The sequence below is a fragment of the Sceloporus occidentalis genome, unplaced genomic scaffold (assembly GCF_023333645.1).
Source record: "Sceloporus occidentalis isolate IW3139 unplaced genomic scaffold, rSceOcc1.0.p SCAF_3, whole genome shotgun sequence".
In the NCBI taxonomy this organism is placed as follows: Eukaryota; Metazoa; Chordata; class Lepidosauria; order Squamata; family Phrynosomatidae; genus Sceloporus; species Sceloporus occidentalis.
The window spans coordinates 234,147,566-234,162,969 of record NW_028316983.1 but is presented as its reverse complement, the minus strand read 5'-3'; the positions used below and the strand labels follow the sequence as shown (position 1 = coordinate 234,162,969).

The 15,404-nt window shown below is 37.5% G+C and overlaps 1 protein-coding gene across 3 annotated transcripts in view; it reads left to right on the top strand.

Moving 5' to 3' along the window:
- The window catches only part of LOC149317626 (transmembrane protein 65-like), a 31,376-nt gene extending 16,431 nt beyond the window's left edge, over window positions 1–14,945 (top strand). For 2 of the 3 annotated variants that reach the window (XM_089517918.1, XM_089517921.1), the window contains 6 exons: window positions 6,972–7,016; window positions 7,862–7,929; window positions 8,239–8,293; window positions 9,398–9,440; window positions 11,041–11,146; window positions 12,404–14,945. In XM_089517918.1, coding sequence (XP_089374044.1) covers window positions 6,972–7,016; window positions 7,862–7,929; window positions 8,239–8,293; window positions 9,398–9,440; window positions 11,041–11,146; window positions 12,404–12,502 — 416 coding nt within the window. In that variant the 3' untranslated portion in view covers window positions 12,503–14,945. Of the gene's footprint in view, window positions 1–5,464; window positions 5,498–6,971; window positions 7,017–7,861; window positions 7,930–8,238; window positions 8,294–9,397; window positions 9,441–11,040; window positions 11,147–12,403 lie in introns of all 3 variants that reach the window. The other variant, XM_089517920.1, reaches the window with a different exon arrangement.
- Window positions 14,946–15,404: the final 459 nt, after the last annotated feature.

Below are 15,404 nucleotides of genomic sequence, written 5' to 3'. Positions count from 1 at the left end.
CCCTTTTAGAATAATAAAATAGTCTTCCATTCTTCAGATGAAAGTAGATTATTCTGTGCTGACTTAATTTGAATTGGAAGGCTGAAAAATTGTTGTATGGATGTTTTCTCTGGTGCTGTGCCATTTGGCATAGTTCTGATGTACCTTTCCTCCTTTGATTAGGCTAGTGTTCCAGTTTTCAGATTGGCCATGGTTGCATAGTTCTTAGTTTCATTATGCACCTGTCTGAAGACTGCCATCTCTACTCTGATCAAGATGTTACAGTGAAAACTGGTGCCAGTTCTAGGAATTGCAAAGTTTAGAATTTCATCCTATCCTGATCACACTGATTTTGGGGTATATTCCTGCTACCCTTGTGGAACTTCATACTGTATTTTAAAAATAAAAGTATGTGAAAAGTGGCCTCACAAACTGCTAATTACTTTACACTAATAATTACTTGAGCATTAACTAAGTAGTATAGCTGCCTGGTGGGATCGTCATAATAGAAAATGCCTACTGGCAAAAGCATTTCAAGTCTTCATCTGGACCACAATTTATAATCCAATAGAACTCTGAAGACCTTGTATTTTTTTAATTAAATAAAGACTTCTAACTCCACTTGGTTTAAGAAGTGCTGAAAACCTGATTCTGCTTTATTTTTTTTTTTAAAAAATACCGTTCTACTTTTTTTCATTATGAGACAAGATATAGTTACATATATTTGACTTTCTACTGTGCAGAGGTTGCCATCTGCACCCCTCATTTACTGTCTGTGGGCTGCAAGTTGACCTGGGGAGAAGTTCTGCAGAAGTTCTTTATTACAAAGGCTGGGCAAGGATGGCATTCCAGATGTTGTTCAAACACAGGTTCCACAGTTTATCACCACTAACTATGCTGGTTTACAGCTCATGAGAGTTCCAGCCCAACAATATCAGAAGGGCTGCACTTTGCTCACCTCTCTTTAGAAGGAGAAATGAAGAGAAGGGTTACAGCAGGCAACCTGAGTTGAGAAGTGTCTTGTTTATTACTGAGAAGATTATGGAATATTTGTCTTTGTTCAACCACTAGAACTGCTTTTTTCATCCATATTGTTATATATATTGGTGCTGGGTAATCTGGGCTTCTTTCTTGGACGAGAATGCCATGCTACAGCCACTTAGTAGTTAATGTGTTCTGCTTCCTTTAAATTAAATATTTAACATAATAATAATAATAATAATAATAATAATTTATTTATAGCCTGCCTTTTCCTGAAGAAAAGAAATCAAGATGGGATACAAGAAGAAAAAACAGTAAATTATAATAAACATAAAATATACATTTAAAAATAATCCCCTACTCTAACCCACATCCTGATCATAAAAAACAAAACAGTATAAAATAACTTACAATATAGGCTAAAAAGTATAAGCTAAAATTAAGGTAGAAAATTAGAGCAAGAGCATCTGTGTTTGCAGGGTAGACAGTGGCTATCGATATCAAAACTTATTCAGACCGCATATTTTCTTGAGAGCCAGCATGGTGTAGTGGTTTGAATCTGGAGTAGGCAACCAGCAAACCAGGGTGCACATCCTCACTCAGCCATAGTAATCCGTTGGGTGAGCTTGAGGAAGTTGCACTCTCTAAGGGGCAAAAAACACTGGCATAATACGCCTGCATGGGGGTGTGGTGTTTAGATGACACTTGTCCTGACGCTGCCTCCAAGCTGGCATCACACTGCTCATCCAACTAGACGGCGGGTAGCTTTGTGGCACTCTGGTGGTTCCACATTTATACGCTGCACGCCGCAGGAGCGCCAAAAAGGCAGCACCACTACGGAAAGGGCAGTTTTTTTCCGCTGCAAAAAGGAGCAGCATTTTTCCCTAAGCGTCAGAGAACGATGATGGCAAACCATTTCTGAACAAATCTTGCGAAGAAATGCTGTGATAAGTCTGCCTTAGGGTTGCCATAAGTCAGAAAATACTTGAAAGTATATACAGCAGCAGCATATTTTTGTAGAATCATTAAGTAGATAGTACAGTGCACCCGTGCCATACACGGATGCACTATACGCGGCTTCCTGCTTATGCGGAAGCCGTGTGACAATTTAATCAATGGTGCACGTGCCCGCATGCACACACTGCATTGCCGCCACGTGCCCCCCATTGTTTCCTATGGGGCAGGAGCATACACACATTTTCCCTTACGTGGGGAGGGGAGGTCCGAACAGATCCCCACGTAAGGAGAGGGCCCACTGTATAAAGGTTAATAATAATAATAATATACATATTCATTCTTTCAGCAGATTTCATAGAGCCGTATTCTGTGTACTAAGTGTGGGTACTTTCATGCACAAGAGGGAGATATCACCAGCCTGATTTGCAAAAGTTTTTAAAAGCCCTAAAGAATGTACATGAAGATGGCTCAGTGTGGATCCAGCATGCTCAGTGGCCAGTTGATATTGGAAGCAGCATTGAACTTGAGGAAAACATACTACTGCAAAAAAGCAAAAGTTCTTGCAACAGAAAGTCATGATTATCATGAGTTTTCTTGTATGCTGTTTTGACTATGCACAGATTACTGCAGAGGGCTGAGAGGGGAGGGATAATGAAGAAACCTGAATAGGCACTTTGACCAAGAAACATTTGGAATGTTATATACAATTGGCCAGACATCAGAATTCCTCTGTGTTTTTGCTCTCTCTGTGCTCTTGAGGCCTACGTGGGTATATGCCAGTGATGGTGAACCTTTTAGAGGCCGAGTGCCCAAATTGCAATCCAAAACCCACTTATTTATTGCAAAGTGCCATGTCCCTCTGGCTTTCCAGTAACAAACTCTGGCAAACTCTGTGCTGGGGCGACAGCATATGTGCCCACAGAGAGGACTCTGAGTGCCACCTCTGGCATGCGTGCCATAGGTTCACCATCACTGGTATATGCCTTCTTTTCTAAAGGTAGAGTGTTTTGAAGAACTTCATGTACAAGTGTTAAGGCTCTCTACTCTCCCTTCCATCCAGCAAAGGAGAGGAGTGGAAATGCCTTTTAGTTGGGACAACAGTCACAGAATCAGAGTTGGAACGGGCTTCATGAGTCCAACCCCCCACTTAGTGCAGGATATCTAACTAAAATGTTTATTTACCTACATCCCTAGAAGATAGATGTAGTGCAGCCATTTTCTAAAGATTGCCAGAGGAGAATCCCACTGCCTTTCTAGAAAATTGTTTCTATTTTTTCATCACTCTTACTGCCAAGATGTTCCTTCTGATGTTCATTCAGAATCTACCCTCTTGTAACTTCAAACCATTGGACCTGGTCCACCCTTTGTGGCAGCAGAGAACAAGCCTCATTGTGATCATCCATGAGATATTTATGTCATCCTCAATCTACTCTTCACCAAACTGAACATTCCCATCTCCTTCAACTTTTCCTCTAATGTTTTATTCTCTTATCCTACTTGCCCTTCTCTGAACCTCCTCCAACTTTCTATATCTTTCTTAAAATGAGATGCCCAGAAGTGAACACAATACTCCAGACAAGGCCTGACCATCATATAGTGGGACTATTACTTCCCTCAGTTTGGAAACTGTGTTTCTGTTAATGCAGGCTAAAATAGCATTTGTAGTATCACAAATGACCATACAGTCCTCTTGGTGTTTTTTGTTTGTTTGTTTTTGGTTGTGACGTATCTTCGCAAAAATAAATAAATAGACAAACAACCCCCCAACCCACCCTCTTAAGTAGGAAAGAAATGTTTGTTTTGGAAATTGCCCCAGAATGTTCCATGAAAAAGACAATTTTGTGTGATTGTTTGAAAACAACAACAACCAATATATGAAATCTATATCAACAATTAAAAGAACCAACAGGAGCATTTCCTCTGTCTTTTCCCCTGCAGTGAAAGAAATGGCAAGTCCAAAATCCTTGTTAGTAGTGTCATCAAAACTCACTGTTCTGTCATTAAGGAGTAGGGAAAACATTGTTCTACACTTTAGGTGAAATCACCTAATTTACCCTTCTGGTTAAATCTGCAGTTCAGGATCTTCCGCTGTACTTCTGAAGATGGTTTGCACCTCAAATTGCAGTTTTGAAGCATGCAGACTATATTATTAATTGCAAAAAATTGAAATCAATATATTATTGTTTTGTGTGTGCATGCAACATATTGCATAAATGAAAAAGCCAAAATTTTATCATGCTTCACATTTCTTCCAGATGAAATATTTATTCAGATGTACATGTGAACTTTCATGTATATCTGACAAACCTGGAAAAATAGGTAGTTTATGGAAAGGCACGGTGCATTTTAGAATCGGACAAGACTGGATTAGCCAGTTCACTGAAGCTGGTTAATCTGGTACGGTTCAAGTTTGTTCCTAAATTATTAACTTCTTGATCTTGGACACATGTTTAAGTGGTTGTATGTCAATTGGAAATCTCTTGACATAATTATGGATACATTTTCATTGTGTGGTGCCTCAAGAGTGTTTAATAATTCATGAATTCTGCTAGTATGGAAGTTGATACTTTTTTCCTAACACATTATGATTTGGGTTTAGGGGAGAAGGGTATATTCTACACACAGAAAGTATAAAATATACATACATACAAATCAAAATGTTAACCCTTATTCAATACAAAGAGATGCATAAAATATTCTAAGTGTTAGAAAATCAGTAGGCACTTGCTGTGCTTTAATGGCAGAACTATTTGTGTAAAACTGAGAAATGAAATATTTGACAAATCTTTGTGTAGTTCTCATACTGTATTTGTAATGTTGCCTTTCAGTTGCTGAAATAAAATTAATGTGATCTGGTTTCTGTGCATCTTATCCACCAGTCCAGATGTTCTTACATAGTATAATTTCTCTTTAAGGGTTCTTGAATAAGACTGCCTCTTTAATGCAGACAAATATATTTTTCTTAATGTAATATATTTAAAACTCTCACTGTCCTGATAGTATCTTGGCAAGTGACTTGCTGGCTTTGCCTTGGCAGGCAGGTTGGAGAGAAACTGCGTACTGTATATACTCTGTTCTGAACTGATGGATCTGAGGCACAGAAATTAACTTCAGGTAAGATGACCTTTCAGTCTGTATATATAGGGTATTCTGTTCAAAGCAAGTTATGTTTCTACCCATCACTGTTTCTAAAATGCAACATCCCACCTTGATTTGTGTTTGTGGTTTTGGACTACCCCCCTTTTTGTTGTTGTGCCACATATGTATCTTACTCTTTCTCCATGGACCCCAAGAGAGATAAATATGGAATCATTACAGCAATTGCTATGACTGTGAGCTACAGTAGGCTGCATAGTGAGTGACTTAATAAGTTTTTGAAAGTGATACCACATTAGTCTACATTGTATACATATGACTTCTAACTTGCTTGTACTACTAGTAAAATGTTACTATTATTGCTTTAAAACTGTTAAGTTGTAATAGAAGTTCTCATGAAATTCAGTTCTGGTTTCTAGACTATTGGAAAATGTTCTGTGTTTGTTCTTAGACTGCAGTTTTTCTCCTCAACTCATTGTTTCAGGTACAGTTTATTCACACTGCTCTTTCAGATCACCAATCAAAAAAGCTGCCCCCATATCCTGATATTATTTTACTCCATTGTAAATAGAATTAACCATAGTTTAGTTACTGTTTGATTATTTATCAAAGGTTTGTTTAATTTTGTGGATTTTGATTTGAAACATGGTCATATCACTAGCCAGTGTTACAAATTTCTTTTCATAAGCAATCTAATGTCTTTTTGTGGTGTAGTTGATTCTCCATTTCTTGATCCATCAATCTTACCCTTTCCCACTTCAAATATAATTTCATCAAGATCAGTTAAGAGTAATGAATGGTTAATCTAATAGATTTTTGTAAAATCTGTCTAGAAAGGGTGTTTCCAGATGAGATCTTTGCTGTGCACATCTACTGCTTTACTTACATAATTTTACAGGTGGCCTAGACAATATATTTGAAAACCTCATATGTTTTCATATAGTTGTTTCCATCTTTTTTGGTTACCCCCCAAAACCCTATTAATGAGGAAAAGACAGTATAACATACTGAGCATTCTCTATCTGGAAGAACCCAAAGTTGCATAATAGACACTTTTTGAGTAAGGCAATATATATAAGTAAATATATAAGAGAGAACTTAAATTGAGGTCTCTCAATAAAGGGAGAACATATCACTAAGTGCCCTGTCATACTCAGTGACTAAGGATTATATTTTTCAAGATCAGTTAAGTGTCAGTCGATGAATTCTGCCAACCACCAGCAGGACATTCTTGCTGTAAAAACAATTCAGTTGGAATGTTTCAGCGTGGACCGATCAAGCACAACAGTATAATGTAAATTATTAGTACATGACATGGTGCTTTGTGTGCCTGTCTAGAGATGGCCAGTGCTTCTTGCATGATGTAGCTGCACAATCAAAACAAACATTGATTTCAAACTAGTCACAGAAGAGAACCATGTGAATCCATGAGCACCAAGTGAAACAATAAGCACCATGTGAAAATAGCCAAATGGTATAGGATACAAATATTTCTTGCCTATATGTGTGTGCATGTGCCTACACACACACACAAGTTGAATCTCCCTTATCTGGAATTCCGAAATCCAAAATTGTCCAAGTGGGTGGGTGACATAGTGACACTTTTGCTTTGTTGATGGTTCAGTGAAAGCAAACATAGTTTCATGAAGAAAATTATTAGAAATACTATGTCTAAAATTACCTTCAGGCTATGATTTAAGGTGTATACAAAACATACATGAATTTTATTTTTAGAATTGGGTCCCCTCTCCAAAATCTTTTTTGTACATGCAAATGTTCCAAAATCCAAAAAACAAACAAACAAACCGAGAATACCTCTGGTCTCAAGCATTTTTCGATAAGGGAAACTCAACCTGTATAAATACATTAAATGCTATTATTGGAGAATGAATATCCAAATAAACACATGTTTGTATTTTTCTTTAAAATCTCATTCTCTCTCTCTCTTTCTTATCCAGAGAAGCTGGAGGTTGCACCACCATCTACTGGGCAGCTAAAGCATGGTAAAGTCGTAAATATCTAAATTTTAAAAAGGCAGGGTGGTGGGTGGGATTTGGCAGAAGCTTAATTTACCCAACTTCTTGGATAAAATGAATTAGAAGTTGCTGGAGTTTTTGGTGCCCATTATTGTCTGTCTTTTAGTTTCTCCTTTCCAGCTGACTCTAATGGGAGGGAAAATAAGTTAGCCAGCTGCAGCACATTTCCTTTTCTTATTGCGCATTTTTCTAGAGGCAAGGTATATTCGCTTGACTATATTGGGCACCATGGGTCATTTTAATCAGGACAGTCTAGAACACTTCTTCCCCTTTCCCCAAACTGTAAATAAATTATGGAAAATACTGAATGACATAAACCAAATTTCCAAAGGCAGTTCTTGCTAGTGAGGTTTGTATTTAGCAGAAATGAGAATAGGGAGATGGGAGGGCAGGAATGAAATGAGGACCTGAGAAAACAGGGCTGTTTTGCTCACATCTGTGTGACTGTGAATGAATTCTGACACACAGACAGTTCACTTTTATTTATTTTTTAATCTTTGCTATCTTTTCAACTTATGGAATTGATCTAGTAAAAGCTCCCAAAGAACTGGGCCTGCAGAAGCTATTTCCACATTTATAGTGTACTGCACACAAATTTCAGGTAGTTGGTTGTCTGCAGGAGAAAACAGAGAACGTTTTATGTACTGAGATGTACAGAAACAAATATCTATGGTCTTAAATATGTTCCAATTTATGTGAAGATTTCTTCAGTGTGATAGATCTGGGAAAATCAGAGAATTAACTATGGTTTTCATATGTAAATTACAAATCTTTAAAAACATTTTTCACTCCACTCTGTCTTTTTTTTCTAGTATTCTTCCACAATGCAGTACCTTTCGTAGGATTTGGATTTTTTGATAATGCAATTATGATTGCTGCGGTAAGTTGCTTCATTTTTTTTTACATCAAACTGGAATTACATTGTTTTATAGTCAACTTCCATGTACCTTGGTCCAAGTGATACTCATTTAAAGAACATTTTAACAATTTTCAGTTTTGTTTTAATGTTTTACTCTATAGACATAACATTCTCTGTCCCCTTTTGGGGCTTCTAGGGGAATTATAGAAAAGACAGGCTGTTGCCCCAAATGTTGTGTTTAGGTTAACAAGATTATCACCCATCACTTTGTTTCTCTTAATGTGTAGGTAGTACTGAAATGTCTTATAAAAATGTTCTAATTATTTTTAGGGCACACAAATAGAACTATCGATAGGAATTGTGCTTGGAATTTCAACTATGGCAGGCAAGTAATATGTGTTCATCTGTTGTCCATGTATTTGTTGCTGTGGTTGTTAATTTATTTACAATTAAGCTTTGTATAATAGAATCTATAAAATTATGCTGTTGGTGTTTAGGGGAAGAAAATATAGGATCTTAATATCAGAAGGAAATCTTGCCAACAGATAATCATATGAAAATGCAATTCTGAGGCTAAAACTACTGTTAAGTTGGATCATTTTTTCTTCTATAATTTTAAAGACCAAATCAGTCTGGGTGCATATGGCTGAGCCGCACAGTTTAGCTGAGAGGCCCTTTTCAGTCATGGACTCATTATCCAGAACAACTGCTTAACAGCACCTCTGCTATAAGAGGTTGGAGTGGGGACTGTGGTGGCCAGTGAGCTACATGCAGCCTGTGGGATCTGCTATGTGTTTGTCTTATTTAGGAAAAATATCCTGGTCATCATAATTTTTGTTCAGATATTCTGTACAGTTTGGCTTACTTCATACATTACCACCCTGGAGTTGTGTTCTGCTCCTATTGCTTTTTCAGTCTTAAAACCTCTCTCACTGATTTGTAAACATTATTTTAATTCATGTTTTCAAGATGTTATGAACATTTTATACAAAAGTGATGTAAAATGTTGCTGATAAAAGAAAGCATTCTGGTTTTGACCAGTAAGGTGTTTCAAAACAGGAACCATTAAAATCATCGAATCATAGAGTTGGAATAGACCGCAAGGGCCATCCAGTCCAACCCCCTGCCATGCAGGAAATCTCATTCAAAGCATCCCCAACAGGTGGCCATCCAGCCTCTGTTTAAAGACCTCCAAAGAAGGAGACTCCACTACACTCCGAAGGAGAGTGTTCCACTGTCGAACAGCCCTTACTGTCAGGAAGTTCCTCCTAATGCTGAGGTGGAATCTCTTTTCCTGGAGCTTCGGGTTTGGCTCCACCCACCAGTGATCCACAGCAGTATCTCAAAGTTTAAAAAGTTTAGATCTTACCCAAGCACATGGAGAAAGGGAACCAGCCTTTCCTTCTTGAAAGAAATGTATGTGCTGCTGTTGTTATTCCTTTACTGGTAATAATATTTCATATAATGCTTGTGATTTTCTAATATTTAGCTGCTGCCCTGGGCAACCTTGTCTCGGACTTAGCTGGATTGGGGTAAGTTTTGCTTATATTTCTGTTGTCAGTTAGTATTGTTATCAGACTTGAATTTGATGAATAACAAATAAATCTAAATTGTTAGATGGTTATGATGGTTGTGAATGCCAGGACTTTCCAGTGATTGAGATGTTCAGCTGATAAGCACAGGCATCCCCTGTGTCAGCCAGTGCTAGATGTTTTTTCCATAACCACATGAGAGGAAACATGCTAGCCCCATCCTTAGCAATAGCCAGTCATTAAAAACCGTATTGTGTATAGCCAAAGGCCTTTATAATACAGTAGAGTCTTGATTATCCGATATAAATGGGCAGGCTGATAGTCGAATAGCCAAAAATGTCGGGTAATCCGGAGGGTCCAAGAAAGGCCTTGAAATCACTATGAGTTGCAAACGTATTGAAGTTTTACTGCAGTAACAGTAAAAGTAATGTTGCTGTAACATAACAGTAACAACATTGTACTGTAATGTATAAACAGTCCTCTGAAAATGTAAAGAAATCACTGAGCAATGATAAATCCAGAATGTTGGATTATCAAAGGTCGGATAATCAAGACTCTACTGTATATAGAATAAAATATGAACAAAATTTAAAGTAAGTTATTAAAATATTAGAGATAACTTTAAACCCATTTTACAGACTTTTGTAAAACCAACTAAATAAAAAAGTATAAAATTAATATTTATACTAGAAAATGTTCCTTAGCGAAACAAGCATGTAGTTTTTTAGCTGCCAGTGGAAATTGGGCTACTGACCAATTTTGTCACCCCTTAGACATGGAGAGTAACAGCTTGATGAGGAAAGCATCTGCTATTTGTGTATAATCAGGCTTCCTGAGTTTCTGGAGAGTTTCCATGGCTACAGGAAGCTCTCTTCTTCAAACCATCACCCTTCATCTGAACATGGCTATATAACTGGCAAGATTCATGAAATTTCTGATCATGTGTCGATTTTTACAGCCTAAATAGGAGGCAATAAGGAATGATCAGACCATAGTCTGAAAGGCAGGTGCTTTAACCGTTTGCTACTCGCTATGCACCTATTTATTAGCATTGGAAGAGGGAAGCTTCCATTTGCATCAGCTGAAACTTTGCTTTCAGTGCTGATAGGAGGCATGTGGAATGTGTTTTGAAGCCCTTCTCCTGCACTGAGGTACAGCAATAGCAAGTAGATTTCTATATTGCTTATCAGTGCACTTAAGCACTCCCTAAGCAGTTTACAATGTGTAAGCTAATTGCCCCCAACAAGCTAGGTACTCATTTTAGCGACCTTGGAAGGATGCCAGGCTGAGTTGAGCTTGGGCCCTTGACTGGTATTGAACTCACAACTTTGCAGTTTGTGAGTGAGTAGTTGTAGTACAGCCATTTAACCACTGTGCCACCAGGGCTCTTTGTTTATTGATTCATTTAGAAATATGAATTCATTTAGAATACTGCATATGCACCTTCTTTATACATTAAAGTACTGGTTTGCAAAATGTGTTAGGGAACAATCTTTTAATTATCATTTTTGTATAACCAACAAAACTTGAGCATATTGCAACTGGTAAATGTTGTCTTCTTGTGGCTGTTATGCACATATACAATATATTTTCCCCCAAGTCTTGCAGGTTATATTGAAGCTATGGCCTCTAGATTGGGCCTCTCCATTCCCGATTTAACACCCAAACAAGCTGATATGTGGCAAACACGTCTAAGTGCACACTTGGTAAGTCTATATGTATGTGTATAACCTGATTATTGAGAAGTTGAACTGATATCATATACAGGGTACTACAGTAGCATTTGACAATAGTGTTCAGTTCCATTAGTCTGCTAGAAGAAAGTCTTCTCAGAGTTTTTTGAGCATATGGCTTTTTCAGTGGACCTAATGGCTATAGTAGAATCTGTGTTAAGAGTTCAGCAACAGACAGCCAGAGAATCATGTGTAGTTTTTGCAGACCCCACTAGTGTCCTCATCAACTCTGCTACTGAATTTGCCACAGCAGTAGCAAAATAACTTTCTTTTAATGAACCAGGTTGTACTTTTAGGAATGCAACTGTGTTTAAATGTGTGGTGCTCTGTCTGCCTTGATTATATTAAATGCAGTGGCGATTTTATCATTGCCATAGTTGTGAGGAGTGCAGTGGTTGCAAAGCACATATACACATTTGTTTTAAGTTGACTTATACTTGGAATTTTTGATGTTTTACATCTGCACAGCTTGTCATATTTAAAGAAGTGGTAATTTTGTATGACAGAAAATTACATAGTACAGTCAGGCCTGTGAAGGTTCTGATGTGTCCAGTGTAGCCTGTCTTATAGTTCTGCATTCAGGTATTTCTCTTGAGTGTCTTCAACTTTTGCTGCTTTAAGGAACACCTGGTTTGATGAATACAAGATGGCCATAAGGGAAATATGACCAGACATTTCTAGATGTTTTCTCCAAGTGTCTGAGCCTTATTTCATCTCAGTTGAGGAATGCCCTTCCTATGGAGATGCAACTGGTGCTAACATTATATTCGGTTCAGGGCCAGGTTAGAACCTGTTGCTTTGCCCAAATCCTTTTCCTTATAGTTCATTATAGTTGAAGAAGGGTTTAATTATATCTTGTCGGTCAACTTCATAGTCATCTTTATAAGAAGATGAAGGGCATCAATTCAGTAAATAAAATAAATGCCTGTGAAACACTATGCAGATTACTTCCCAGTGGTAGAATATTTGCTGATACTAGATATATGTTTTCAAATATTTCTACCAATTCCTCCTTGTTGATGAATAAACTTTAAAAAAAGCAGAAGTATAATCTATTAAAAGTAAATTGGGTTTGTTACTCATTACTTCCTTATATATTATGGTAAATAACTAATCTGAAACTCTGGGCCAGAGCCACATAAAGCATCAGGATCTTCAAAATTTGAACTGAGTCTTAGCTGGTCACTGAATTATGAACCCATTTACCCCTCTCTCTTTTTCTTTTCTTAGGGTAAGGCTATTGGAGTGACCATTGGCTGCCTTTTAGGAATGTTTCCATTGTTCTTCTTTGGAGATGAAGAAGAAAAAAAACTGGAAGGAAAAAAATAAACTTTTTACAACGCTCTCTATATAAACTAATGTACCTCAGTTATACAACTATGCTGTCAAAATATTTAGGATTTAGCAGACAGTAACAATGTATAGAATGGGGAACAAAACAGCATGCCCTTTTATGGAAACACTAACTTATTGTGGCTTTGTCTTAGTACATCTTTTTATAAAGGGTCTTCATTTTTAAAATGTAAATTGTTGACATGTGTGTTTCACTTATACTGGCAGTTGACTTTTACCATCCGCTCCCCTCCCACTCTCTCACCTTTACTAGGATTATTACTTTAATTGCCTGCCAGCAATGTACTGTATGGGTTTGGGGTTTGCATATTTATTTAGCATTTGAAAATGCATGACACAAGTTGCCCATGCTGCTCATCGGACCCCATCGGTCCTAAAATCTGGTTTCATATTGTATGCCCAAAGCAAGACCAATTTGAACAAAGTATCACCCGAAATAATGTCTGGCTATTTCTGAAACATGAATCTATTATAGTGACTCTGTGAAGCCACTTACAGATTATTCAGACTTTGCAATGCTGCCTCCATCTCAAAATTCTATAAGAGCATCTCCAAATGCATCACTAATGTTTAAGCAAAGGCTGAGATCTGCTGAGATTTAAAAACTGGCATCTTAAATTGTGCATGGACACAACTGATATACGATATGAAAACGATGACTTGTCCAACAGCTGGAATTGGAAAGCTCTAGAAAATATTTCTGTGGGAACTCACAACTTTCTCTGTACTTGGCTTTCTAATGCTGTACACTATCACCCAATTCTCTCTGTGTGCGTTTCAACAGTATTTTGGAAAATCAGACTTAGGTTTAGTTGGCATGTTTGTACTGCCATCTTTATTTGATTTACTCTCAAAAAAGAGAGAAACAAACATAATGTTCAGGTAACTTCATTGTGGAATTTGAAACATATGGAAAATTTGGATCAAGCAGCTGGAAAAAAATGCAGCACATAGTACAGTGTGACAGGGAGAGAATGGGGCTTAGATGAGCGTGCAGGGGAGTACAGTATAGAATGAAAATAAAGTAAAGCCGTGGAAAGACGTCACTGTTTCAAAATTGTGTTGCCTTCAGAGTGAAACTGATCTCAGTGTGCCAGTTGTGAGTCTCTCTCACTGTGGGAATTGAGAAGTAGCAATTTTACTGTTCTTGTCTCTTTGAATACTAACTGAGGAGGAGTGCTGGTTTGGATTTGTCTCATATACCTTTTGTTTTAATCTGGATGAGTGGATCTTACATGCAAAATGTAACTTATAAAAATAAATTGGTTTACTTTTCATTTATTAGAAAGATACAGGGTTTATTTCCATTTTGCCTCACTGTTTCTGTCCATACTTGGTGTCTTAATATCCAAAGCAGCTTGTACCTGTTGGAATTTGGATAGAGAATAGTGATCGCTTGCCCTGCTATCAAAAATAAATTATAACTTGGATCTGCAGTACTTAAGAATTGCATTTCTGAATGTACAGGAAGGAATAATACAATGAAGAATTTAATGGTTTTGGGGAAGGCATGGGATCTTAAGTAGTCATTTTATGATACTTGGTTTTGGTATCCAAGATTTTTGTTAAACCCTTAGATAGGTATAGATTATGAAGATGAGTAAGACTTCAGAAGATAAGTAAGCAAACATGAAATCACATTTAATTGAAATCAGTGAGACTTCTCATGGAGCCTGCTAAGAAGTGAGCAGATAGTTCAGCAAGGCTATTTCAGAGTACTGTATTTGGGTTTGGAATTTGACTTTTCTCCCTATAGCTTGTCATCTGGTCAGGAAAGAACTGACCTAGCTTCCTCTTGTGCCTTCAATAGCAATTTGATTGCAGATCTCAGTACCATCTTCTATGTGAATCTGCTTGTACATTGAGACGGTATTCTAAGGCCTTTTTCTGGGTAGTACACTTCCCTTCAGGAGTTAAGTGAATGAGGCAGAACAAAGATCCTATTTCTGAAATCCTATTAGGTATTATTTTATTTTTTAATTGTCAGTCAGAGACCTTTATTATACCTACATTTCTTGTCCATCCTGGTTTTAGCTAGGTGCCATTGTTGTCTTACTTGTTGCAAATTGCGTTTATAGTGTTTAATTTCTTTGTTAACTACTCAAAGATTGTGCATATTTGTGAATGGGATTAAAATACACACACACACACACAGGCATCATGATTGTATTAAATGTACATCTATCAGGCTAAATGAAAAGTTTGTTGCCCTACCAGAAGCCTAATAACTGCCACACAGCAGTACTTTTAAAATTACTTTCAAACAAATCCATAGGGATTTCTCCTCCACAGAATATAACAGAGTGGTCTATGTTCTTATCCCACTTTTCCAAACTAAGCGCACAACTTCAAGGTCCTAAATATCTTACTTGTGCCACAGCTTCTGCTGTCCTACAAAATAAACTTGATTTTTAAACCATGGTTTGAATATGAGAATGATCATTTTCTACAACAGGAGTGGGCAAACTGTAGCGTGGAGACTGTATGTAGCCTACAGTGTGTATGTGGTAGCCCTAGATTTCCCTGAGCTCCTATATTTCCCCAGATTATGCAAAAATAGTCAGAAAGTGATATATTGTCTCTCCCAGAAGCCTCTTACCGTATATACTCATGTATAAGTCGAGGGCAGTTTTTGAGGCCAAAATCATGGATTTTGATATGACCAGTGGATAAGTCGAAGGCATGTTACAAAAGATCTAAAGGGGGAAACAAAGCACCACTTCCTGCTCTACATCTCCCTCTCTGAACCTCTCTCAAGGGTCACAGTATCAGCATGGGGAAACAAGTCTGGGTGCACACACACACACACGCACACACACACACACACACACACACCTCTCTTTGCATCAGCATTTCCAGACTCAAGGCTTGCAGGAAA